Source organism: Pinus tabuliformis, chromosome 5_2 (genome assembly GCF_031772625.1).
Source record: "Pinus tabuliformis cultivar Carrire ecotype Pingquan chromosome 5_2, CPIR1, whole genome shotgun sequence".
NCBI lineage: Eukaryota > Viridiplantae > Streptophyta > Pinopsida > Pinales > Pinaceae > Pinus > Pinus tabuliformis.
The window spans coordinates 446,168,594-446,195,725 of NC_142306.1; the positions used below are offsets into that span (position 1 = coordinate 446,168,594).

Here is a 27,132-nt window from a genome sequence, read left to right on the forward strand (position 1 = left end):
CTCGTTAAAAAATAAACATAAGCAATGAGCAAATGTTTCCCCCAGTGTTTAAGCTCATTAAAAAATGAACCAATTTCCGGTAAATAACCTTCGTGAATGTAGTACTTCAGCCTTTGAAGCCTTGGTCGTGTTCTCATCATCACCTCCACTTTGTATTGGCCGATCATTCACCTTCATTTGATTGTTTACCCCTTTTGAGGAACAGCTACGAAGAGTGATCCTGTTAGCCATCCTTGTAACACTGCCGTGATTGGAAAATTCCAAACCTTACATGGAATCAGCGGCTACCCAAATTTATCACTCGTTCCTCAAAAAACGAGTCTCCTTTAAGCTCTTTTCAACTGACTCATAAAATATGAAAAGATTGTCGAGCTATTGGCCTCTCCAGCTCGTTAAAGGGACCGGAAGTGCTATCCCTCCTTTATATTTTAATCTTTTTGGACCTGAGGGATTATTACACAAAAAGATCGAGCGCTTGTTTTGTTCGGCTCGTTAAAAGTATCAAAAATTCATCCCTTCTGTATTGTTTTATACTTTTTCGGACTTAAGGGATTAGATGACGAAAAAGGATTTTTGGAGTTTCATTTACATCCCTTTTCAGACTCTCTAAAATTGAAAAGGACCGAGTTATCTTTGTCGTTAAACTCGTTAAAACCTAATAGTGAAAAACTTGTCCATAGCAGACAAGAACGCTCGTTAAAACATAGCGATGGGTTTGCCCGAAGGGAAAATTATAGAACAAGCATATGTTATCCTCCTCAAGCTTGACAAAAATAAAAAGGTACTGGTCAGCAATGACTGGGAAAAAATTGGGAAGAAAACTTGAAAAAACTTTGTTGGTAGCAAGTCGCTCTTGAACATGACACTTTCACTCCGCATCCAAGTCGGGTTGGGTTGTTTCATTCGCCGGTCACATCACACCATCCAAATTTTGGGTTAATGCTACCAATCCATCATGTCAGTGTCGCTGGTATGTTCAAGAGAAGTCACTCAGAGAATTCACCCGTGTCTCACCCACTGCAATACATTTACACTCCATTCTTTCATGACCGCCACCCTGAACCTTATATCACCAGACCGTTTTCACCTCCATTAAAATCATTTTCTCTGTTCCATGTCATTGATGTGGGATTCATTAAGGCCCTCCTATGATGTATCGCTTCTTGTCGACATCAGCTCATTATCCAAGAAGTCGATCTAGGAACACCCCTTTCAGTACTTTGAAGCTTGCATGCCTCAATGGCAAGTTTCTCACTTCCGGCGACAGGTTTACATCAATAACCTTTGACCGGAAGATTTTGCGTGGTGTTCGGCGCCAAGTCCTTTATTCACACCACGTGAATTGTACTGCAGTAACTTGAGGATCATTATCATTATCAGTGATTCCTCTCGCGCCTGTTAACATCTTACATCATTGGCTGGTAATCATGCGATGTATTTCCATGTTCGACTCCAGAACATCTCTCACATGGATCGACTTGTACTCTGAGTGAAGATCGAATGAGATTGAAGACCCCAGATCTAGTTTCATCCCTCCGGGTTGCGATATATATTCAGGAAAATAAAGACATCAAATGTACATCGTTGCTGCAAAGATAATCATCCAATCAAAGGGATGATGGCTCTACCAGAATCATCAGTCTACACTCAGATGATTGTCTGTTCTATGTACATGAATGAATTTATAAAGCTGAGCATGGGAATGCCCGACTCAGCTAGATCATGAAAATATTATGAAGATAATGTATTGTATTGTATCTTATTATAGGTCTCCTTCCAGCTTGAAAGAACTTCGGATCCTCATGATAAAGCATTTCACTCGACATCAAAATAGATTAACGATCTCATGCTTTAAGGGGGCAACTGTTATAGACATTTTTGGGCACTGCAACCCCAAGCATAAATGTCCATAAACCAAGGGCTCCTAAGTCCCTAAAAGTGTTGTTCCAACCCCTAAATGAACAAGGTCAACTGATTACAACTTCTCCCAGAAGTTATCCATGAAAAACTACTCAGAACTGGTCAAAACTGGATCATTTCACCTGCTCCATAGGCAAAGTGCGTTGCATCTCACCTAAGTACACACAGTGGGTGCGTTGCATTTCAAAAATCCCTTCTATGGGGTGCGATGGGCAAGAAGAGACAAATGGCAATGTCAATCCGCGAGGTGGAGAAGGATGGAATCTTCCAGAAACTTTTCCTGTGACACTTGCCTCTCTGAATTTGACCAAGGATGAGTAAGAGATCATTAATCTCCAAGTGGAAGCAAGAACTATCAGAGGGAAGACACTAATCAAATCACAAGCTGACTCATCTCCCTTACAGACATCTATATATGGATCCCTCATTCCAGAGATCCAGAGGCTGGAATTTTGCATCTTGTAAGGAATTGTTGTTGGTTTCTTGAGGCAACATCATAGTGTTGGGTGATCTAAGCTTTGCATGAGGTGAAGAAGGGCTTACTTGTTGAGAGGATGATGCTGGGTCAGAACGACTAGTTGTAACTCTCTTGGCTCTTTCTTGATTATCAATAAAGCTATTCAAGTTTTCCTCCATACTCTTGTGTGATTTATGTTTTTGTTCATTTGTATGGTCAATTTACATCTGATCCTAGATTGTTTATGATAATAGATCCATGTTCTCGTATAGTGTTATGCTGCTTTGATTCTACAGGTACTCTGTGAATCTGGGTATACAAGAAAGCAAGTAGCAAAGGACTATCAGAAGAGAGAGGAATTGAGCAAGGAACCAAGCGCAAGACAGAGGTTGGTCTTCTTTATTCTTCTCTCATCTATCTTTCATAAAGGAAAACGAAAGTAGTTTTACTTTGTTTGTTTCTAAGGTAGCTACCCGCCTTAATGGGATTAGCAGTTCTGCATAGACACTTTTCCCTGTAACAGCTTTGTGTTGGCATATCCTAGGTTTGTGGTGGCAGATCTAAATTCTGTAACATAGATCCAAGCACTGTGACAGATTTGAGCACTATGATGACAGATCCGAACTTTGTGGTGGTAGATCTAAGCACTGTGACAGATTTGAGCACTGTGATGACAAATCCGAACCTTGTGGTGGTAGATATGATCACTGTGGTGTTAGATCTGAGCTTTGTTACATTGATTCTATTCTAGTGGCGACATATCTTAATTGATTCTCTTTTAGATCTATTATTGGTTAAGGTTGGATATTAAGGAAGGGTACATTCCAGTCTTGTTCAACCTTTCCTTTGTGAATTTTGTTGGATGTCTAACATTCAGACTTTGCACTTGTGGTAGCCTTCCTGGATCAGTATAGCCCTTGTCTTGATGTATTTTGAAGGAAATATCTAAGAAAGTAATTGGTTGGGTTTTCCCCTTGTGGGGTTTTTCCCTGGTCTTGGACCTAATTTTTGGTGTCTCCTTACTATTGTTGAAATATAGTTGTTAGATAATTATTCGTTCATAAAAACAAGAAAATTATTGCATATGCTGCACTGTATTTGAATTTCTAACATGGTATCCAAGCAGGAGTAAGTGAAGAAAGTTCTTGATTATTCTCTACAAGAAATCCTTGAAACAATCTCTTGAAGGAAGACACCCTTGTTCATCATCATCTCTTATCAATGACTAAGGGTAGTGAAGCAATGGCTACTTCTTGCAAAGAAGGAAACAAGTTCAATGGAGCAACATACTTCAAGGCTTGGAAAAAGAGGACTGATCTGGTTATAGAAGAGAAAGATGTTCTGCAATTTGTCCGAGGAAAGGTTACACAACCTGAAGATGATGCTAAATAGGCCAAACATTGAAAGCTAGAAGTCAAAGCTCAAAGAATTATCTTTGTCACTCAAGGATCACTTGATCCCTTATGTGTCTGAATATAAAACTGCCAAGGAAGTATATGACAAGCTAGTAAACCTATATTCATCTAATACCATTGGTCAAATGATCTCCCTTAGGAATCAACTTCATGATCTAAGGCTAGCAAAGGGAGAACCAATGGCTTCCTTCTTTATGAAGATATCACATATAAGGGATGAGCTTCAAAGCATGGGAGAAATGATTTTTGAATATAAACTAGTGATTACTGCAATAAATGGTTTGCCCAAGCGTTGGGACTCTTTTGCAGGTGGAATCTGTTCTAGAAAAGAGAGACCTACATTTGATGACCTATGGGCTACATGCATGGAAGAAGAATATAGACTTAAAGCCAAGGGAGATATTCAAGAAGTTGATTCACAAGCTTTTGTTGCAAGATCCAAGAAGTTCAATAGGAAGAAAAATTTTGGTTTTCAAAAGAAGAATTCAAGTAATAGGCCCTATTTTCAAGGGAACAAAGACATGTCTAAAGTTTAATGTTATGGTTGTCATCAGTATGGTCATTACAAGAACAATTGTCCTACGAAGATCAAATGACAAAAAAGGAAAGGGGAAATATGAAGCTTAATGCTGAAGAAGTGGAACTGTTAATTTTAGATAACAATGGTATGTTCTATGTTTTGACACAATTTACTTCAATGTTCCTTATTAGCCCTATGTCAATTTCCAATTATTTCCAGTAGAAATCACATTAACTTAAACACATTGATAGTAAATGCAGATAAAACATAAAAGCAAGTGCAAAAGACAAGCCAAGACAAGAGGACACAAGATTTGGTAGATGCTAGGGAAAAACCCCAATGTGGGGAAAACCCTTTGATCAAATATCCTTATTATTATTCAATAGTTCAGCAGAGAGAGAGAGAGAGAGAGAGAGAGAGAGAGAGTAGAAATATAAAATTCACTTGCCTAAAATAGCCCTGTCAAAATCAACAGTGAACTGCATCCCTAACCAGAATGACAACGCTGGTCAAAACAACTCCAAAATGTCCTCCAAGCAACTCGGTCAATAGAAAATCAATTCATCCTTATAAGTGAGTCAAAGTCAACCCAAAATAGTTTGGTCAACCTAGTCAAAGGAGAGAAAACACAATTGTAAATCTGAAGTCAACACTAAAGTCAACCTTGGTCAAATTGTCCCAAACTCAAAATCTGTGCCAATAAATGCGACCTTTAAAAATCACATTTCTACCTCCAAAATGCAGTAAAAACTTGGTCAAATAGCAAGGGTCAACACTGTCTTATAACCCTGAAATTTTCAGCCATCAAAACAGTCCATAAATTCATCCTCGTGTTCACACGTGCGAATTAGAGAAGGTTGCCTCCAAGTTGTACGAACCAATCAAGAGAGGAGAGAGAGAGAGAGATATGTGATGAGATAAGTGATGTCCAAATGAGGATAGAGGTCAATCCTATTTATACACTTCGTTGAGGGTGAGGAGACAATCTATTAGGCTTATGAGCCTACATTTGACTGAGGCAAACTTTGACAATTTGTGCATGAGAAAGAATACATTCAAAATTCAATTTCTTCTTGTTAAAACAAGATGATCTTTATATCAAAATTGGACCTATCAAAAAGAGGAATCCAATGCAATAATCATCTCCATCATATGAGCTCTCCTAAGGTGGAATTTGGCCCTAGTTTCCAATTTTAACACTCCCTCTCAACTAGGGAGAATTCCACCTGCTAATCCATTTGTCATCATCATGCCATCCTGTCATCATGTACCATCTCTGTCACCACTGCCCTGCTCTACTCTGCTCTGTTGAAATATTAAGTAATAATGAAGAAGAAGTGATCGAGAGTGAGTCGTAAGATCATACCACTCTCCACTAACAAAAGTCAGTCCTTGATCCCAAATCAAGGTGTTGAATACTATGCATCCTAGTCATAGGGAGTACGATAGTACACGACGCATCCATTAGTAGTGATATGGTCCTTAACCATATTTTCCCAACTCATTGGCCAGATGAGAGGTACTTCCCATGAGTCCTAGACTCAATGGGTAGGATGTGTGTTGGGGCATCGACAGAAGAAGGTGAACCACTCATCCCGCTCATATGCCATAGGAGAAGGTGAACCACTCATCCTATGCATATGTCAATCCTAGGTGATGGTGAAACACCCACCCTACATACATGTGTCCGGGGAAGGGAAGGTGAACCACTCACCCTACACACATGTCAACCATCATGGGGTATCACAGGGGAAGGTGAAAAACTCACCCTGTATCTAACGCACCACTAAGGGAAGGTGAACAACTCACCCTATGGCTGGTCATAGCTCCAAGAAGTACCCCAAGCCCCCATGAGCTCCTAGAGCTTAGTGTCCAACTCATACGTGACCCTCATAAGAGGGTCGTTCCACAACTCCAAGTCTCTCTCAGAAGGTTAAGAATTTGACCTTCCCCATGCTTAGAGCGGTCGTGGAACATGAGATTATACGATAGGCAAGTCCCACTCTGGTTTTCGCAGAAGATCACGGTGGTATCTAACACGTGCTCAAATAACTCACTGAAGAGCTTCCTTAACCAAACAACTTCACAACAGGCCATACTCATAGAAATTTATTTGGCCTCTGTGGTTCTTAGAACAACCGATTTTTGCTTCCTGCTCATCCATGATATTGAAATAGACCCCAAAGTGAAGCAACACCCAAACGTGCACTTACGATCCACCATATTGCCAATCCAGTCAACAATTGAATATCCATGTAGCCTCAAGTTCCTGACAGTGTATCTCAGTCCATAGTGGATTGTGCCCCGGAGATATCTCAAGAGATTCGTAGCAGCAATCCAATGAATGTGATGAGGTTTGACCATAAATTGACTCAATGTGTTCATAGTGAAGCATATGTCAGGACGAGAGTTGAACAAGAACATCAGGTCCCCCACAAGTTGGCGATACTCAGAAGGGTTCACTAATCTGGGTTCAACAACACTTCCACATAACTTCTTAAAGTTGAGCTCCATCGGAGTAGTCACAGATTTGCAATCCACCATCCCACATCTCTCAAGTAGCTTCAAAATTTATTTTCCTTGAGAAAGGAAAATTTCACGTGCCTTTTGCCAGACCTCCAACCCTAGGAAGTAGTGCATCAGTCCTAGGTCCTTCATCTCAGATTCAGAAGCCAACTCCCTCTTGCATTGATCACCTATCAAAAAGAGATGATCCACATAAAGAACCAAAATGAGAGGCTTGTCCTTTTCAACCTTGAAGTATAGGTTCAGGTCAACATCGCTCCTTATAAATCCCAGCTTCATAATTTAGCTTTCAATCCTCTCATACCAAGCCCTATGAGCTTGCTTCAATCCATAAAGGGATTTCTTCAACCTGCGTACATGTGTCTTTTGATCTTGAACGTTGAACCCCTTGGGTTGTTCTACATAGACTTCCTTCTTAAGCGAACCATGCAAGAAGGTAGTTTTAACATTCATCTGGTGTAGGCTCCATCCTTGCGAGGGAGCAAGGGCTATGGTTGGAGGGATGGTGGTATATTGGGCAACTGGTGCAAATATCTCATCATAGTCTACTCCTTTTTGAGAGAAACCTTGAGCAACAAATATGGCCTTGAACTTTTCAACACTCCCATCAGCTCCATGTTTGATCTTGTAGAGCCATTTTGAAGTGACCACTGACTTGTCCTTGGGTCTAGGAACTACATCCTAGACATCATTTTTCATGATCGACTCATACTCCTCATTCATCACATCCTTCCAAACTTGTTTCATGGCTTCTTCGGATGTACAAGGATCAGATTGTATAATGGTACTCATGACAGCTAAGTACCCTTAGTAATTGTTCGAATTCTTGCTTTCACGAAATGTGCCCCTCCATGCAATATGTTTCTCAGCATCTTTAAGAGTATCTTTGAACCACAAAGGTCTTTTCCTTGAAGTAGTGGGCTCACTAGGAGGTGGATCCATCGGATCTTCAACATCCGACATCAGATCATGATGCAGAAGCGTCTAACTTGGACAATCATTTACTAGAGAAGTTAGTTTATAAAGTGAGGGTTTAATTAATTATTGTATTTTTCTATAGTTTTTAAGAGATATTGATAATTTTTGTAAATAAGAGAAAATTCGAGAGTATTGTGGAAGGTTTGAGAAGATTATGGATTAGTTAGCTCTTATCTAGGGATAATGGATTGGATGAGAGATTTTATGGATATGAGAGATATTTTAGGAGTTAGTTTAGGGATCTATAACCTACCTTGGGTTCTAATCCACTTGTATAAATTGAGGTGAGCCATGAGACATGGAAGATGTAGAAGTATGTGAGTGAGTGTAAGGAATGAGAGGCCAATCATTGGGCCATGATTTCTCCCCTAGATATTTTCTTGATTAATGAATCATTTGTTGAAGATTTTTATGTGCATATGCTTGGTGTGATCTTCAGTTTAGTTTTATTGTTTTTGTGAAGACCTATGGTTAAAGCGTTGCATCAATTTTTGGTATAAGAGCACAACATCATAGATAGTTTCCTCAGTTTGCCTAGAAACATCCATACTCTGTAATGAAGTTTTGCGTGCTCTCCTATTTATTGTGCGTGTTAATTTAATATACGTGGTGCATACGCTGTTGTAGCTCTAGAGAGAGCCAAAATAAATTCCGAGCTGGAGCATCCGCTGTGTGAGGACCTGCGTTGGAGCATCAGCTATGTGAGGAACTGTATTTAATTTGTAGTTGACATTAGAATACCTGTGTGTAGAGGTTTGTGAGAAAAGCTGTGAAATGTTTAAAAACAAAAATTCTACGAGGAGCCAAAGTGAACGATCTCCAAAATCATTCCATCATTCCCCTGTAATTTCATTCTACGTGTGTGGTTCAATGTTGGCGTAAGTTTCAGAGACATAACGTTATCGATTTCCAGACAAACTGCAGAGCCAACACCACAACTTTTCGCTGTGGGTTTATTGTTATGCCTTCAATTGGTTTGTCTTCTCGATTTTTCAGAGTCTTTGACTGGATGCAGTTATCGTTGCACAGGACTGGAGATGGCAGTGAAGGAGTTGCGTATGGGAAAAATTCTTGCATCGATGGAAGAGTCACAAAATCGTCACTCTAGTATTCGAAGCTGAACGGGACATTCACAGAAGGGTCGCTCATCGAGCTAACCCAACTCCGAGTTATGAGCCTGAAAGGCAACAAGCTCACTGGAATCACGCCGATCTTTCGAGATTGATCAATGTGTTCACCCGTCTGTTTACAGAATCGATCACGACACTGAGTCACCTCGTGGTGGTTGTTCTTTCTTTCAAGCAACTCAGCGGGGCAATTCCAGGGAGCCTCACAAGGGTCCAAAAGTTGTACATTTTCAGAGCTGAGAATAACAATTTTACCGGCAACATTCCCGCGCTTAATCAATCGAGTCTGAGATTTTTCATTGTGTCGAACAACAAGATTTATGACGACATTCCAACGACCGTTTCTCTGGCTTCGTTTAATGCTTCTTCGTTTTCCAGCAACCGTATGCTCTGCAGAGGTCCATTGCTGAGGGCATCTTGTGCCTTGACCGTCACCGCTCCTGCTTACCCGGCTAATAAGTTTCATCTGGGCCTTTCTCACTGTCATTGTAGGAAATGGTGGGAGAAAAATGAGCAAAAAGAGGTATATTCCTACCATTAAATCCGTTTAGCTTAATCTCAGGACACTCTGCATAGAGAAATGTGGTGAATAGAAGGCCACATAAAATCTTCTAAAAATCATGTGCATTAGTTTGATGGTTATAATTGAGTTTGAAGAAGGTTAGTATGTAATAGAGATTTGTTAAAGTTTTAGTTACTTAAAAGAGAAATAGAATAGAAGAAAGCAATGGGAAATTTAAAATGGGTCCATTTATGAGTTTTAAAGTTGAATTATAAAGGAGGTTATTGTATAATTTAGAAAGTCTTTCAATGTAAAAAAAAATCAAGTCAAGAGCCATGTAATTGATCGAGTTGAGGACTATCTTGAGAAAGGATCGGGCGAAATGGGCTCGCGAAAAGGACAGGGTTAGGGTTTCATGCGCATCTCCTGCGGTTCGTAGGGCATCGGTTTCGACGGTTCGTAGGGCATAGGGTTCGATAGCTCCGCGACGGTCATCTGCTGCGGTCACGGTTCTGCACTCTACAGCTGCAGCTTCTCCATCGGAATCCTCGCCTGTCCCTTTCGGTCACCGACATAGTATCAGTTATGGATAACTGGGAGCATGAAGAGGTGGATTATTCGGCGGATCCCTCGCCGGAGAATGTTATTTTCGGGATTCCTCATTTTACTTCTCGCTCTCAGCTCCCCCATTCCGCATCCTCTTCTATTCCGGCGCACCAACCTTTTCCGGCTCCCGTTCCATCCTCTGCAGAAGTTTTTCCTCCTGTATCTCCGCCTTTCGAGGTTCCTCCGCTTTCGCCTGGGTCTCTACAATTCCTGGCCTCCCATACTCCCCCATCGCCCGCATTTGACCCTCTGGCGTCCATCCCTTCGGTGCCTCACCCTCCGCAGACATCTACACCTGCGACACATCCATCTGCCTCAGGTATTCGCCCTTCCGGATGCTTTGAGACGCCTGCGGTTTCTTCCCTCCCCACTAACCCTATTTCCCGGGAAGGTATCACTAATCCCCTGGTGGATCATCCATCGGCCCCCCATTCCGGATCTAAAAAGGTAAAGTGTGTCAGATCGACGGCAAGGGACATCTCCATCAAATTCGACGAAGCAAAGCCTCTCGGCGACTATATGGACATTGCGAACACCGTGTTGGTTGGGCACGTCAGGGGTCGATCATACTCGAGGCAGAGGCTCAATCTTTGGGTTAAGGAGATCTGGGGTGGAGTCCTTTTCGACCTTCCAGAGGTCCATGTCCTCCCCAGAGGATGGTTCTCTCTTAAATTCTCCAAGGTCAGTCAAACAAACCTCGTTTTGGGCCGATATTGGCATATTGAAATGGCCCTGGTCCTTCTCAAGTGCTGGAATCCCCTCTTCGATCCAGAGCGCGAGCAGCTCGATGCCGGACCAATCTGGGTGAGACTCCCAGGTTTACCAATTCCATTCTGGGACGAAGAAGTTTTTATTAGGGTTGGCAATGCCCTGGGGACATATTTGGACTACGATCGCACTTATGTGGAATCTGGGAATCGAACACTTGCACGGATCTTGGTCCACCTGGACACTCGAGAGGGACTCGAGGAACAGATCACGCTTCAGTGGGGTAGGTGCATTCGAGTTCAGTTGTTGGACTATGAAGGGGTTCCCTTCCGTTGCAGACGATGCCACAAAGTGGGACACCTCGCGAAGGACTGTCCACTCAATAAGAAAGCTGCAGATTCGGTGAAAGGCACCCCGGTGACTACCAGGACGGCTTCCCCCATCATATCTCGCCCTCCTTCTGCTGGACCAGCCCCTTCGGCTTCTCCACCCGCGGACGATGCTGGGCTCCGGAGATCCTCGCCTCCAAAAACTAGGGCTCGTTCGGCGGCAGAAGCGGGTATGATCTCTGTTTCTTTTTTCCCAACTTTGCATTCGTCTATTGATGATTTTCATGCCTCTGGTCCATCTGCACATATCTCCATGATTCCCTGCACATTATCATCTCCTCTTGCATGCACTGACCCTATTATCTCTACTACATCTCCCGAGTCTTTCTCCTCCCCGTGCCCATCCTCCCCTCCTCACCCTTATTTCCTTCGGTCTCGGAATCCATCAAAAGAGCAGGCTGTCGGTCACTCGGGTCTGGGCATTGTCATACCTGAGGGGGCATCATTGCATACCAGAGGGAGAAAATCACACCTTTCTAAAGCCATCAAACAAGCTGGGGCAGAGGTGGTCTCTGGCCGACAAGCGACCATTGACGGGGTTCTTAGAGCAGGACACACCCCGAGAGGTGTTCCCCCATGAAGTGTCTTTCTTTTAATTGCAGAGGACTGGCTAGTTCCTCCAAAAAACTAGCCATGAAGCGGCTCATTGATACTGAGCCTATCGACATTATCATGCTACAAGAAACCCTCTGCTCTGCAGATCAAATTATTCGTGTCATGCAAGCCATGGTCCCAGGATGGAGTTTTTTTGCAAATGATGCTGTGGGACGATCTGGGGGTCTAGCCATTGGATTAAACCCTCGGTCCATTAATCCTATCTCAACCTGGGGAGGTGCAGGGTTCATTGGATTGGATTTCTTCTCGGCTGATCTTGGCATGGATCTCAGGATTGTCAATATATATGCTCCATGCTCCCAGAGAGAATCATTCTGGCGGAATACTCTTCAGCTACCCCTGCTGAATGAAGACCATGTTATTATAGGAGGAGACCTCAATTTCTCTCTGGGTTTCAGGGAGTCATGGGGCACTGAGGCTCAAATTGACTCTATCACTGATTATATGACTAATCTACTGGAACAATCAGATTTCTCGGATATTCCATTGCAGCGTCTCCTTCCTACTTGGCGGAACCGACGGGTTGGGGATGCTGCACTTGCCCGCAGACTTGACAGATTTCTGTTAAAGGGCCCTCTTCTTCAGCACCTGCATCTCTTCAGACAATGGGTTGGCTCGGGGGGGATTTCGGACCACAATCCTATATACCTGGAGATTCAGGGTCCTTCCAAGAAACCCAAGGCACCCTTCAAATTCAATCCCTCTTGGCTGAAGGATCCGGACTATATCCAGCTGATAAAGGATTACTGGGCCTCTCATCCCATCAATGACTCTGTTCCTCTTGCCAAAGGTTTCTGCAGGAACCTTTCAGAAATCAAACATATTACTATTAAGTGGGCAAGGGTGAAATTGGAACGTGAAACAGCACAGCTCTCCCATATTGAAGCGGACTTATGTTCACTCACCGATGACAGAGGACAAGGATTCATGACTGCTGCAGACAAATGTAGGCTTATTGATCTTGAGAATCAAAAAGCCAAGATTCTCAAAGAGAGAGAGGAATCCATTAGATTAAGGAGCCGAGCTTTATGGATTCAAGCTGGGGATGACAACACAAAGTTTTTCCATAACTTTGCAAAGTGCAGGAAGGTATCTAATACTATCTGGAAGCTCCCTACCCCGGATGGAGAAATAGCGGACAATTTCAATAAGCTCGCTCACCTGGGCATCACTCATTTCAGGAACCTCTACAAGAGTCCCCGAGAAGAAAACTTACTTGATATTATTAATGTGGCTAACCACTTCCCGAGATTCGTGGAGGAAGAAGATGTGGAGACCTTAACTGACCCGGTCACTGCTGAGGAACTGGAAGGAGTTCTGAAATGGTTCAAAAAAGACAAAAGCCCAGGGCCGGACGGATGGACCATTGAATTCTACACAGCTTTCTTCGATGTTTTGGGTCAGGACTTACTACAGGTGGTTGAAGAAAGCCGGACTTCTGGATCATTATATCATGCCATCAACTCTACATTCATCGCTCTCATCCCCAAATCTGACTCCCCAACATCCTTTGATGACTACAGACCCATCTCTTTGTGTAACTGCCTCTATAAAATCATCTCGAAGACCATTGCAAATCGACTTAGACCTATCCTCTCCCGTTCCATTGCCCCGCAGCAATTTGCTTTTCTCGAATCTAGACAGATCCATGAGGCCATTGGACTCGCTCAAGAAGCCCTCCATTCCATCTGGTCGAAGAACTTAAAAGCCATCCTCCTCAAAATCGATCTGTCTAAAGCTTTTGACCGTGTCAGCTGGCTCTATCTCAAAATGATCCTCATTCATCTGGGTTTCCCTCATGCATACATTTCTTGGATCATGGCCTGCATTACCACACCATCTTTCAGTATTCTTATCAATGGTTCGGCCACAAATTTTTTTCATTCGGAGAGGGGTCTGAGGCAGGGGTGTCCTCTATCGCCCCTACTCTTCCTGTTGGTCATGGAAGGTCTCAGCCGCCTCATGGAAGCGGCCAAGCGATCTGGAGACATTGGGGGCCTTCGCATAACTGACCTTTGCTATCTCACTCATCTACTCTTTGTGGATGATGTTCTTATACTTCTCAATGGCAGTGTTCGTGACACTCGAACTTTCTCAAAGATCCTACAACTTTTTTCCTCTGCAACGGGTATGATGCCAAACCAGATGAAATCAACCATTACCTGTGCACGCACATCTGTACAGGAGACCCAGACTGGCTTACAAGCATTCCCTTACTCGGTCCACCCCCTGGATAGAGGTCTCAAATACTTGGGGTTCAATCTGAAACCTACTTGCCAAAGGATTGCTGACTGGGTCTGGTTGGTTGCCAAATTGGAAAAAAGATTCACAGGATGGAGCTTCAGATATCTCTCCAGGGCTGGTAGACTGGTGCTCATAAAGTCTGTATTAGAAGCCACCCCGGTGTTCTGGATGGCCCTAGCTTGGATTCCTAGAAACATCCTGAGGCGGCTACAACAGTTATGCAACCGATACCTCTGGAATGGGAGTCAGGATAAAAGAGTATTTGCATGGATCGAATGGAAGAAAATCTCATTGCCCAAAAAGTGGGGAGGATGGGGACTAAAGGAACTACCTGAATTTGCAAAAGCACTGGCCGCCAAGATGGGGTGGACTCTGCTTACTTGTCAAAATCTCTGGACACAGGTAGTCTATTATAAATACATTTGGCCTCATAATATTTTGGATTGGGCCCGTTTCCCTACTTGGTCAACAATGGGATGCTCATCGGTTTGGAAGGCCTTGCTTCAATCCCTTCCTCTCATTCGGAACAATCTTGCTTGGCGCATTAATGATGGATTGACAGGCAGAATTGGTTTGGACCCTTGGATTAACTGTGGGGGTAGACATATCCTTAATCCAGATCTTATAATGCACCTTCAGGCCCGGGATATCCGACATTTTGCACAGATCGCAGACCAACAGCGCACTGATATATTTTCCCAGGCTTGGAAATCCGCACAACAATTGGATCTCCCTTTACAATGGCATCAGGAATGGGATCGCTATACTGAGGCATTATCTGAATCTCACATTCGTATAAAACAAGGACCGGATGAACTTATTTGGTGCATTGCTGATCATGGTATATATGCTCCAAAATTTGGATACACTGCTCTCATTTCTCACAGAATGCCTGAATCGTTACAGTCATGGTGGCAATCCATTTGGAAGCTCAAGGCTCCTCCCCGGACCAAACTTTTCCTTTGGTGTGCACTAAACGGCAATGTACCCACAGGGGAACATCTCACCCGCAGAGCCATTTTTGGCCCATCATGGTGTATCTTCTGTAAAAATGCATCAGAGACTCAGGATCATATATTCCTCCTCTGCCCTGTCATCCTCAACCTATGGAACAACATATGTAATCTGTTGGGTATCGCTGTCAATTGGAAAGGGATCGATATTAGGAGTGCTTGGGATACTTGGTCTCAATGTCATCCGGGCACTAAATTACAAAACCTTCCACCTGTGGCTACTTGGCATATATGGCTTGCTCGAAATCGGGCTATATTTGAAGACCGATTGATATCATGGAATCGGGTTGAGGCCACCATCATTGCAGCATATCATGAGTTACCAGACCCTCCACCCCCGAGACCGAGATCCATACAGCCCATGCCCAACTTTGATAGAACCATCCCGTGGGCATTCTTCGACGGAGCAGCAAATCAGGATGGATGTGGCGGGGGTTTTGTATTGCACATAAATGAACACCATCGATACCTTGCAAAAATGGGCTTTGGCAATGGATCAAATAATTTCGCTGAGCTCTCTGCTGTCCACAATCTCCTACATTTTGCATTATCACATCATCATACAAGAATCAATATATTTGGGGACTCATTGGTGGTTGTTAATTGGATTAACAATATCACTACTTGTCATACACACACTCTCAGCAATTTATTACATGATGCACTCATTCTCAAAGCAACATTTAACCATTGCACATGTTTACATATTTACAGAGAGCATAACAGCGAGGCTGACAAATTATCCAAAGAGGCCTCGTTACTTCCACGAGGCGAGGGGATAATAGTGGAGCAGAATGGAGCAGTGGAGTATCAATTTTACCACAGGCCATTCATAGATCAAAGAGAACAAAGGGACAACAGTCCCAATAGCTGATAGACAATGGCGTTTTTGTTTTTTGTTAATAGACATATATAGAACATGGATATTATGTTTATAAACAGAGTCCTCTTTCGGACAACGGATAGAATGCACAGTCAGATGAATGTACACAGAACAATTTTGCTTATACCTACAGAACAACACCTTGATGAGGTGAATTTTGTATGAACAATCCAGTAATGCCTCGGCATCTGCTTTATGTAATTTTCAAACATTAATGAAAGTTACTGATTTTTCCAGTGGAAAAAAAAATTGATCGAGTTGAGAGACAAGTTTGATGGAAGGAATTGTAATGTTGAGTTCAAGTGAGGTTACTAAAGAAAATTGTAGAGGTTGAGTCAAGAGTCAAGTACACCAATATATATTGACGTAAAAGTTTGGAGTCAAAAGGAAATTAAGAGTCATAAAGTCAAGTCAAAAAGTTTGAGTCTTTGAATGTAATGGGTGCATGATCGGCGGAGCCCGACACCCAAAAAGTCTCGTCAAAGTGTTGTAAGGATAATTTGAAAAGTTACTGCAATTTTTGTTTGCAACAAAAACAAGAGCAAGGTGTGCTAAAAAAGAAGGTTCAAGTGAAGTGAACCATTGTCCAAGTTCAGAGGAGATAACTTGGTAAAGTGATTCAGTTGTAGGTTACAGTGAACAAGGGGAAGTTCATGAAAGAAGATGAAGATGGATCGAGAGAAAAGTCACAACGATGATGCCATAGAAATTGGTATTGGTGATGACGAAAAAGAGATTGCTGAATTAAAGGTACGACTTGACGTGTTGCTAGAGATATTACCAAGACAGAGACATAGATGGGTAATAAAGAGAACAGTTAAATGGCCAATCCAACAATTGAGGGAGAGAAGACAAAAGCGTAAATTGAAAATTTTAGAAGCAAAGAAGCTCCAGACAAATATATACATTTGCAAACCAGAGCAAGGATCATTGCTTGGTGATGAAGATAATGGTATGAGCGTGGGTTCGATTCCCACATACGACACTACAAATTGTTTAGAAGACCAACATGAAGACCTGAAGACAGATTCATCTGTCAAACCTCATCTTTTTAAATCTAACCATTGGTGTGTGCATGCAGGATATGTTGCTAAACAACAAATTGATACAAACATGAAGCCAGTTGTTGATGAATTGGAAAATGATGGGCCAAATGTCAACATGAGAGATATTGCAGCAGAATTGAAGTTCATAGAAGAATGGTTGGACAATCCAAAGTCAGAGTGTGACAACAGACCTTCAAATCAAGAAATCTGGTGCAACAAAAGCGTAGAGATTGACAATAAAGTTCAACAAACAAAATATAATGCGCAACCAAAGATAAGTTAGATATTGAAATTGAAAATATGAAGAAGATGATGTTGAAAGAATCACATAAAATATTCATTGAAGAAAGAAAAAGCAGAGATGACCACAAATTACTAATGAATGAATAAATATACATTAGCAAAAAGGGAGGACAAGTACAACATAAATTCTGGAAACTTGGAAGACAGAAAAGAACAAACACAAAACATCGACAACATAAAAAAGTACATGATGAACGAAAAACTAAAGTTTGGGATCCAAGCGGAGTTTTATCATCTATTGAAGATTAATGGTTGGAAAACCATGGATTTATTTTACTTGGGGAGTTTGTTGCAGGAGTGTCTAACCTGGGTTAATCATTTTCTAGAGAAGTTAGTTTATAAAGTGAGGATTTAATTAATTATTGTATTTTTCTATAGTTTTTAGGAGATATTGATAATTCTTGTAAATAAGAGAAGATTCGAGAGTATTGTGGAAGGTTTGAGAAGATTATGGATTAGTTAGCTCTTATCTAGGGATAAGGGATTGGATGAGAGATTTTATGGATATGAGAGATATTTTGGGAGTTAGTTTAGGGATCTAGAACCTACCTTGGGTTATAATTCATTTGTATAAATTGAGGTGAGCCATGAGGCATGTAAGATGTAGAAGTGTGTGAGTGAGTGTGAGGAATGAGAGGCCAATCATTGGGCCATGATTTCTCCTGTAGATATTTTCTTGATTAATGAATCATTTGTTGAATATTTTTATATGCATATGCTTGGTGTGATATTTAGTTTAGTTTTATTGTTTTTGTGGAGACCTATGGTTAGAGCGCTACATCAGATCATCAGACAGAAACTCATCCCACTTTCTTGCATCATCATCATTATTATTGTCCTTCCTAGGGATAGGAATATCTCAAACTTTCCTAAGGGCAGAATCTTCATCGAAAGTTACATCATGACTTATCTCCACTTCCCTTTGAACCAACACATATATTCTATATGCTTTCGAATTTTCACTGTAGCCCACAAACATTCCTTTCTTCCTAGATGCATCTAGTTTGTTTCTTTTCTCTTTCATAACATGAAAATATACACGACAACCAAAAATTCTAAAATGAGAAACATCAGGTTTCTTACTGGTGAAAACTTGTTCGGGTGTCTTGAAGTCCAACTCTTGATGTGGGCATCTATTTTGAACATACACAATGGTGTTGACAACTTCTCCCCATAAGAACTTCGGTAGACCTTGGTCATGAAGCATGGCATGGGTGGCTTCTACGATAGTTTGATTCTTTCTTTCAACAACACCATTTTGTTCAAGAGTATAAGTAGTAGTGGTTCCCCCCTTAATTCAAATTTCTCTACAATAGTCATTGAATTCATTTGACTCATATTTGGTCCCATTATCGGTCCTCAATATTTTGATCTTCTTTCTTATTTGATTCTCAACCAAAGCTTTGAAAGAGCGGAACCATTTGAACACTTTGCCCTTCTTCTTTAAGAAATAGATCCATGTTTTGCGAGAGGAGTCATGAAAAAAAGTAACATAGTACAAATATCCACCTAAAGATGTCACGTGCAACATACCTGATAGATCAGAATGAACCAATTGAACAATATCAGTGGTTTGAGTTTCAATTGAGGAGAATGGTCCCCTTGTATGTTTTCCATCTTCAAAACACTGACAAACACCTTCATGATCTAAGTTGAATTTGAGCATACCTGTGACCATCTTCCTTACATCAATTAAGGCTTTGAAATGAAGGTGAGCAAATCTTCGGTACCATAATTCAGATTGAAGAGAAGTATCACAAGTCATTGCTCCAAATGGACTGCCTCCAACCTGATAGAGACCTTCAACCTTGAATCCAAGAGTGAATGCATCTCTTAGGTTCCTTTTCCAAACACAAACCTTCCCATCAATGAATGTCACCTTGAAACCTTTATCTTCCATCGTAGAAATAGAGACCATATTCTTTTTTAGATCAAGTACATATAACACTTTTTGTAGATGAAGTGTTTGACCTTGATTTAAGTGAAGAGTAACAATCTCAATTACTTTCATGGGATAAGTGGCATTATCCCCAAGTATAATCTCCATATTCTTTTTCTTTTCAATCAAGTTTGAGAGAGCCTATTTTTACCCAGTGAAGTGCCTTGAGGCACCACTATCAATCAACCAATGATCTAATGTATCCAGAGGAGAGGAAATGATAAGGGAAGAAATAAGATAACATTATTTTTGCTTTTCACCAACATTAACTTCTCCATACCCAGAGTTTCTCGACTTCTTGGGAGGATGACCATTTCCATTTCGAGTAGGGGAGTAGTCCTCTTTCCTTTGATGTTGAACCTATTGTTCCTTTGATTTCCATTTCCCTTGAAGTTGTTGTTGTGGTTGTCATCAGCTATTGGAGTATCATTCTTGTGAGGACACTCTAGCGAAGTGGCCAAACCTGTTACAATTGAAGCCTTTGAATCCCGGCTTGAACCCTTGACCTTGTCTTCTTGGACCAAAATTGTTATTCCTCTTAGCATGAGCAGAGAAGGCGATACGATTAATTCCATTGGAGGGCTTGTCTCTTTCCATCATCCTTATTTCTTCTTGAGTGCATCTAGCCAATAATTCATCAAATCCAGAAATCTTGTCATTGTTGAGGATGGTAGTGTTGATCACATCCCATTCTCTTGTAAGTCCTCCAGGTGCAATAAGAGTGAGCTCCCTGTCACCAATGAATTCTCCAATAGATAGGAGATCATTCTTGATCTTAGTAATCCTAATGAAGTAGGATTGGATGGATTCTCCTCTATCCATCTTGATGTGTTTCAACTTGTTCTTGAGAAAGAGAACTTGATTTTCATTATTTACTTTGAACATCCCAACCATGTCAGACATCTCCTTAGATGTTTCCAAATAAAAAATATAGGCAACCAAAGTCTTGTGAAGAGAACCAATAATAATTTTCTTAGCTTTAACCTCACCTTTCTTGTACTTAGTTTCTGCTGCTGCGAATGCATTTGAAGGAGGCTCCACTACTCTTCCTTTGGCATAGTCCATGGCATTATTTTCTTCCAATGTCAAGTCTAAAGACATATTCCATGCATGATAGTCAGATTTTTCCTTAAGCTTGTCCTTGGATTTGAAGTAAGATGTAGCCGTCATTGGGACTAGTTCCAAGTTCTTGTCCAAGAACTTCCCTTAGTGAATGCTTTTCCTCACTCTTGCTTGGGCATTGTTTTCACTTGATCTCTGATATCATGTTAATTTTAGATAAAAATGGTATGTTCTATGCTTTAGCACAATTTACTTCAATGTTCCTTATCAACTCAATGGCAATTTCCAATTATTTCCAGTAGAAATCACATTAACTTAAACACATTGATATTAAATGCAAATAGAACATAAAAACAAGTGTAGAAGACAAGCCAAGACAAGAGGACACAAGATTTGGCAGATGCAAGGGAAAAACTCCAATGTGGGGAAAACCATTTGATCAAATCTTATTAATATTATTCAATAGTTCAACAGAGAGGGAGAGAGTACAAATATCAAATTCACTTGCCCAAAACATTCCTGTCAAAATCAGCAGTCAACAACAGTTAATTGCAGCCCTAACCAGAAAGTCAACGCTGGTTAAAGAAGCTCCAAAATGTCCTCCAAAATGGCCTTAAAAAATCAGATTTTTGCCTCCAAAACCTAGTAAAAACTTGGTCAAACAAAAAGGGCCAACGTTTCCCTATAACCCTGAAATTTTTAGCCAGACAAATAATCCAGAAATTTGTCCTCCTATTCACATGTGTGAAGTAGAGAAGATTGCCTCCAAGCTATACGAACCAATCAAGAGAGGGGAGAGAGATATATATGATGAGATGAGTGATGCCCAAATGAGGAGAGAGGTCAATCCTATTTATACACTTCATTGAGGGTGAGGAGACATATCTATTGGGCTTATGAGCCTACATTTCACTGAGGCTAACCTTGACAATTTGAGCATGAGAAAGAATAAATTTAAAATTCCATTTTTTCTTGTTAGAATGAGATGATCTTTATATCAAAATTGAATCTCTTGAAATGAGGAATCCAATGCAATAATCATCTCCATCTTATGAGCTGTCCTAATGAAGCATAAAAACTGATAGCTTAGAGACTTGAATGTAAAAATACACAAAGGTATTTGTAATAATAATTTATTAATATATAAAAATGTACAAGTGATATGAATGTTACAATGAGGCCCTGCTTTTATACCTCAACACTTGACTTTTCATGATTAGGCATGCCTTTTAGACATGCCTTTTCACTTAACTTAATGATCATTTAACATAATCAATTTTTGATTATTTAATATTTACATTTATTTTATTTATTTACTTGTTCTGAATTATATTCATAATGTAGCCCCTTCCTTCGGAAGCTTTGTCCTCAAAGCTTTAATGCTGTGGATTTTCTTCACTTAGTGCTTAGTGTCTATCGTCTCGATGTCTATAATCTGACCATCCTCTCGTCTTATAGCTCATCAGTAATATTTCCTTGGAATGTTTTTTTTTTTTTTTAAATAATAATTGTTTTAACAAGTCTAATTTTTTTAATATAATAATAATATTTTTTTAATAATTTTTTTACTGATTTTTTTTTAAATATTGATTTTTATGTTATTTTATTTTTAATACTGATTTTTATGTTATTTTTTTAGTTTTATAATTTTTATTTATTTATTTATTTATTTCTGATTTTTTTTTAATAATCAAATAATTCTTTTTAAATTTCATTGATATTTAAATGAATTATATAGTAACTATATAACATAAAATTTGATATGTTATATAACTTAATAACGAAAAGCTACCTTTCAAAAATCATGACAGACAATCAAATGCTGTTGTCGTCGGCGCAGGAGCTGAGAATGGTGGAGGCATTTGACATTGACAGCTCAATCGAATACGTAGTAGAGACATCGAGGGGAGACACTGGTAGTCGAGTTGCAGTGGGGATGAAGACATGACCCACAGGCTAGGCTTTTGGCATTTCAATATGTTACCCAGGTCAATGGGCGGTGTCAAGACCATGGAAAATGGGCTACGGTGTAGTGGCAGGCCAATGACATAATGGATGTTTTGTCTTTTAATGAGACCCCAGTTCCAAAACTCACCAATCATCTTCAACCCAATTCCACAGAGATTGGTAACTATGTTTTAAACCTCTAGGGCTTTAGCTGTGTTGGCTTGGAATTTCAACGGTTTGAATTCCCAACCCTATTTTGTTACATGTTTGAAGTAAATAGACGTAAAAGTAAATGGCTTGCACACGATTTGATATCTATACACAATGTCATACTGCCACAGATTGTTCATGTATTTTTGTTGATTTGTCTTGATTAAAAATATGGAAGTGGAAACAGCGGCTCTGGTTGCTGCCACATGGTGGAATTAATTGCCTCCACTGAAGGGGATCTTCGATCTGATCTCACAATAAATTCTTCCATATTGATCTGCAAGAACCCCTAATAATTCCACCAATCTTGATGATTCATCATATACATAATCAAAATTCGTTGCTCCACCTCCAAATGTATCACTACCTGAACTATTTGTTGATTGCTCAATACATCTCTGGACACCTTCTAACAGTTCTTAATTGTTTTCATCATGTTTGAGACCTTCCTAATAGGTTTCCAAAGCTTTGTCATATTCCTTCATGAAGAACTGAATATCAGCTTTCCTTGAATAGTTTTTTGTAAATGATGGATCTAACTCAATACACTTATTTTCTTCCTTGAGACCTTCTGGCAAGGTTGCAAGCTTCGTATAACAAGCTGCTATGTTGTTGTATACCCTTGCATCATTGGTATTTCTTCTAAGAGCTTCAATATAATGCTTTATAGCCTCAGGATACTGCTGCTGCTTAAAGAATTCATTTCCCTTCTTCCACTCTTCATCTACCAACTTTGGATCAAAATCTCCCTGTTGTTCTGAATCTTTCTCTACTTTCTCAGCTTCATTAAGTTTCTTCAATGTAGGTGGATTATGATGTTCTGTAAGTATTTTCTGGAAAGTTTCACTTGCTAGCTCATAGTCCTTAGAACATTTAGTCATCTTAACATATGCAATTCCTTTTTTAGTCAAAGCCTGTGTAATCATTTTAAAATCTGAATGAAGCTCCCTCCCTCTTTCAACTACCTTGTCAGAGTCTTCAATGCAATTTTCATACTTCCCCATTCCAAAATAGACAACAACTATGTTTGTTAAGAAGGAGATATCTTCATCATCTAGATCCATTGCTTTCAAATAATGCTTAATAGCAACCTCAAAATCTTCCATCTTATAAGCTGCATTTCCAAGTTGCTTTTCCTTTTGTGCCTTTGCTTTTTGAGCCGCCTTCTCTTTCTCCTCATCTGAAATATCCACTGGTTCTGGTTGACTTGGAGGTGGGCATAATGGAAATTCCAACATTAAGGGAGGGACTACTATTTTCTCCTTTTTCCTTTGCTCATATTTCTTTTCTTCTTCTAATTCATACCGATCCACTTCATCATGTATTATATCTTCTTTTATAGATTCTACATGTTTAAGTGTTGTATTTTCAATGACTTCATCCTCTTTGACATTAATATCAACTTCATTGGAATCATTATCTTGATCATTTTCTACAACATCTTCATTTTCATTATCATCATTCTGGTCAACATCTTCTTTTATAGATTATACATGTTTAAGTGTTGTATTTTCAATGACTTCATCCTCTTTGACATTAATATAAGCTTCATTGGAATCATTATCTTGATCATTTTCTACAACATCTTCATTTTCATTATCATCATTTTGGTCAACATCTTCTTCTCCTACTTCACCTTGTTCTGTTTCCTCACTGTCGCTATCATCTTCCTTATTATTGATTTCCTTTAGACATCCTTTAACTTTTGCACATGATTTTTCTAAACGTTGAAATGTTTCTTGAATTTCACTAAATTGCCCAACGCAATCGGGATGTGAACATAATGGCACATTGTGCGGCGAGAAACATTCAAAGACCCGCATGATTATATTATGTGCCATGGCTTTGATACGACTGAAGCATAAAAATTGATAGCTTGGAGGCTTGAATGTAAAAATACACAAAGGTATTTGTAATAATAATTTATTAATATATAAAAATGTACAAGTGATATGAATGTTACAATGAGGCCCTGCTTTTATATCTCAACACTTGACCTTTCATGATTAGGCATGTCTTTTAGACATGCATTTTCAATTAACTTAATGACTATTCAACATAATCAATTTTTGATTATTTAATATTTACATTTATTTTATTTATTTACTTGTTATGAATTATATTCAGAATGCCTAAGATGGAATTTGGTCCTAGTTTCCAATTTTAACAGGAACCCTCCAAGAAAGTTAAGGATGAAGAAGGTAAGCACTTCTATGTTCATTCTTTTGATGATGACAACATGTAGGTTATTAACAGACAAGGGATCGTGCTAATCTAACAAGCCTGAAAAGAACAAAGACATCACACAAAGTGGAGTTCGAAGATGACAATTTCTATCCCATGGAAGATGTTGGAGCATTTACCATCGAGCTAGAATCTAGTGGAAATGTTCATCTCAACAATATCCTCTATGTACCAGGTTTGGAAAAGAATTTGGTTTCCATTTCTAGTTTTGAAGATAAAGGTGATAGAGTAGTTTATTGATGGCAAATTTGTAGTATGTTCCAAAGAGTCTAGCATATAGAATGCTAGGACCATTCGAATTCGAGAAGGAAGACTTTATAGGCTATTAGACCAACGTATTCAATCTCTTTTTAATCAAGACATCAACCCGTGTGAATTCTGGCATAGAAGGTGTGGTCATCTCAACTACAAGGCTTTGCCTTCATTAAGCAATATGGTAAATGGTATGTCTAAGCTTCAAGTTGATCATGAAAGTGTTTGCAATGGTTGTGCTTTAGGAAAAAATCGAAGAAATATTTTCCTAGCAGTGAGAATAGGGTCAAAGAAATTATAAATCTTATTGACTCTGATGTTTGTGGTCCCATGTCTGTAAAGTTTCTTGGTGGTGCGTCATACTATGTATCCTTGATTGATGATTACTTACGCAAGACTTGGGTGTATCTTATGAAAACAAAGAATGAATTGTTTGATAGGTTCAAGAAATTCCAGGCTCAAATAGAGAATCCCTTAGGGAAAAAGATCAAGATCTTAAAGTATGACAATGGAGGAGAATTCACTTCTAAGGAGATGATTGCCTTTTGTAAAGAAGCAAGAATTAAGAGGGAGCTGATAGTTCCCCATAATCCTCAACAAAATGGAGTGGCTGAAAGGAAAAATAGATCAATTGAAGAATCCTTTAGGACCATGCTTCATGACTAAGATCTCCCCTTGCTCTTGTGGGGTGAAGCAATCATGACTGCAATTTACATTCAAAATAAAAGTCCTCATCAAGAGTTGGATCATATGACTCCAAAAGAAGCCTTTTTTGGTCAAAATCCTTCAGTGGAACATTTAAGAATATTTAGCTGTCCTGTTTACATCCATATCCCTAAGGATAACAAGAAGAAGTTGGACCCCTTAGGGAAGAAGGGAATCCTGGTTGGCTATAGTGAAACTTCAAAGACATATAGAATCTATATCAAAGAGAAAAGAAAGATAGAACTGAGTTGAGATGCCACTTTTGATGAAAGTATTGCATTCAATATATCTGCTGAAGTTCCCATGGAGGATATAGATGAAGAGAAAGAACATATGGCTCTCCAGGAAGAAGTCTTGAAATCACCTGACAAACCCTTGGAAGCACTTGATGGACCTACTAAACCTATGGATCCTATTCCTATTGCAAAAATAATAAAAAGACTAGCTTTGGTAAAGACTACATTGAAGGAAGTCGAATGATGTGAAACTCCTAAATGCACATTCAGAGAGACTAAGAGGCCTAAAAGATAGTCCAGGTATGCTGCATTCATGACCAAGCTAATCAATTCTGAACCTTCCACTTATGAAGAAGTATGTGACCAAAATTTTTGGAAGAATGCTATGTTAGAAGAATATAAATCAATCATGAAAAATGATGTATGGGAAATTATTCCAAGACTAGAGAAAAAATATGTGGTTACTTCAAAACAGATCTACAAGATTAAACATGCAACAGATGGAAGTATTGAAAAATATAAGGCTAGATTTGTGGCTATAGATTTCTACCAAATAGAGGGAGAAGATTATGATGGAACCTTTGCTCCAACTGCTAGATATACAACCATCAAGGTCCTTATTTCTCTTGCAACTTCCATGGATTGGAATAGTCATCAAATGGATGTAAAGATTGCTTTCCTCAATGGTGTAATTGAAGAAGAAGTTTATATAGAACAAACTCAAGGATTTGAGGTTCAAGGGAAGGAGCCCCATGTCAAAATATTGAAGAAATATTTGTATGGACTAAAGCAAGCTCCTAGATCTTGGTACTTTCGCATGTATGCTTACCTGTCTAGATTTAGCTTTGTGAAAAATAAAGCTAACCCAAATCTCTATGTCAAAGTCCTAATGAACCTATGATCTTACTGCTTTATGTGGATGAATTGCTTCTAACAGGTGTGGAGCACCTCTTTCTTTAGACTAAGAGGGAGTTGGATGCAAAATTCGACATGAAGGACCTTGGTATGTGTTGATGCCCCGAAAATCGTTGTATCAACATTGGGGGATAACCACCCGGTCCGGACCTTAATACAACTCCTTTTCCGTTTGGGATGGTGGCTCCGACTGGATATAATGGGACCAGTTTCCTAATAATGAATAAAAGGGGATGGATGAGTGATTGGTTTCTAATAAATGATAATGAATGGATGACTTAATCTAACAACAAAAACATACATGACTATTCTATCCCGGGAGGCTTCTATTCTTTTAAGTGCAACGCTTGATGATCTTTGTTCATTAATA

The 27,132-nt window shown here is 39.8% G+C and overlaps 2 protein-coding genes and 1 pseudogene across 2 annotated transcripts; 2 read left to right on the plus strand and 1 right to left on the minus strand.

Annotated features, from left to right (window-relative positions):
- Positions 1-11,781: 11,781 nt before the first annotated feature.
- On the plus strand, positions 11,782-13,468 carry LOC149159583 (uncharacterized). The gene is made up of 2 exons (XM_089434348.1): positions 11,782-13,088; positions 13,180-13,468. The coding sequence occupies exons 1-2, from the start codon at positions 11,782-11,784 to the stop codon at positions 13,466-13,468; spliced, it is 1,596 nt and encodes a 531-aa protein (XP_089290474.1).
- Positions 13,469-13,704: 236 nt separating this feature from the next.
- On the plus strand, positions 13,705-15,894 carry LOC149159584 (uncharacterized). The gene has a single exon (XM_089434349.1). The coding sequence runs from the start codon at positions 13,705-13,707 to the stop codon at positions 15,892-15,894; it is 2,190 nt and encodes a 729-aa protein (XP_089290475.1).
- A 6,731-nt stretch (positions 15,895-22,625) lies between these two features.
- On the minus strand, positions 22,626-23,648 carry LOC149159585 (hsp70-Hsp90 organizing protein 3 pseudogene; annotated as a pseudogene).
- Positions 23,649-27,132: the final 3,484 nt, after the last annotated feature.

What these genes read in the sequence shown, in the direction of transcription:
- LOC149159583 (XM_089434348.1), top strand. Translation starts at nt 11,782, where the DNA reads ATGAAGCGGCTCATTGATACTGAGCCTATCGACATTATCATGCTACAA. An exon ending in CTGGAAGGAGTTCTGAAATG is followed by an intron (nt 13,089 to 13,179) that starts GTTCAAAAAAGA and finishes GACTTACTACAG; the next exon opens with GTGGTTGAAGAAAGCCGGAC.
- LOC149159584 (XM_089434349.1), top strand. Translation starts at nt 13,705, where the DNA reads ATGGAAGGTCTCAGCCGCCTCATGGAAGCGGCCAAGCGATCTGGAGAC.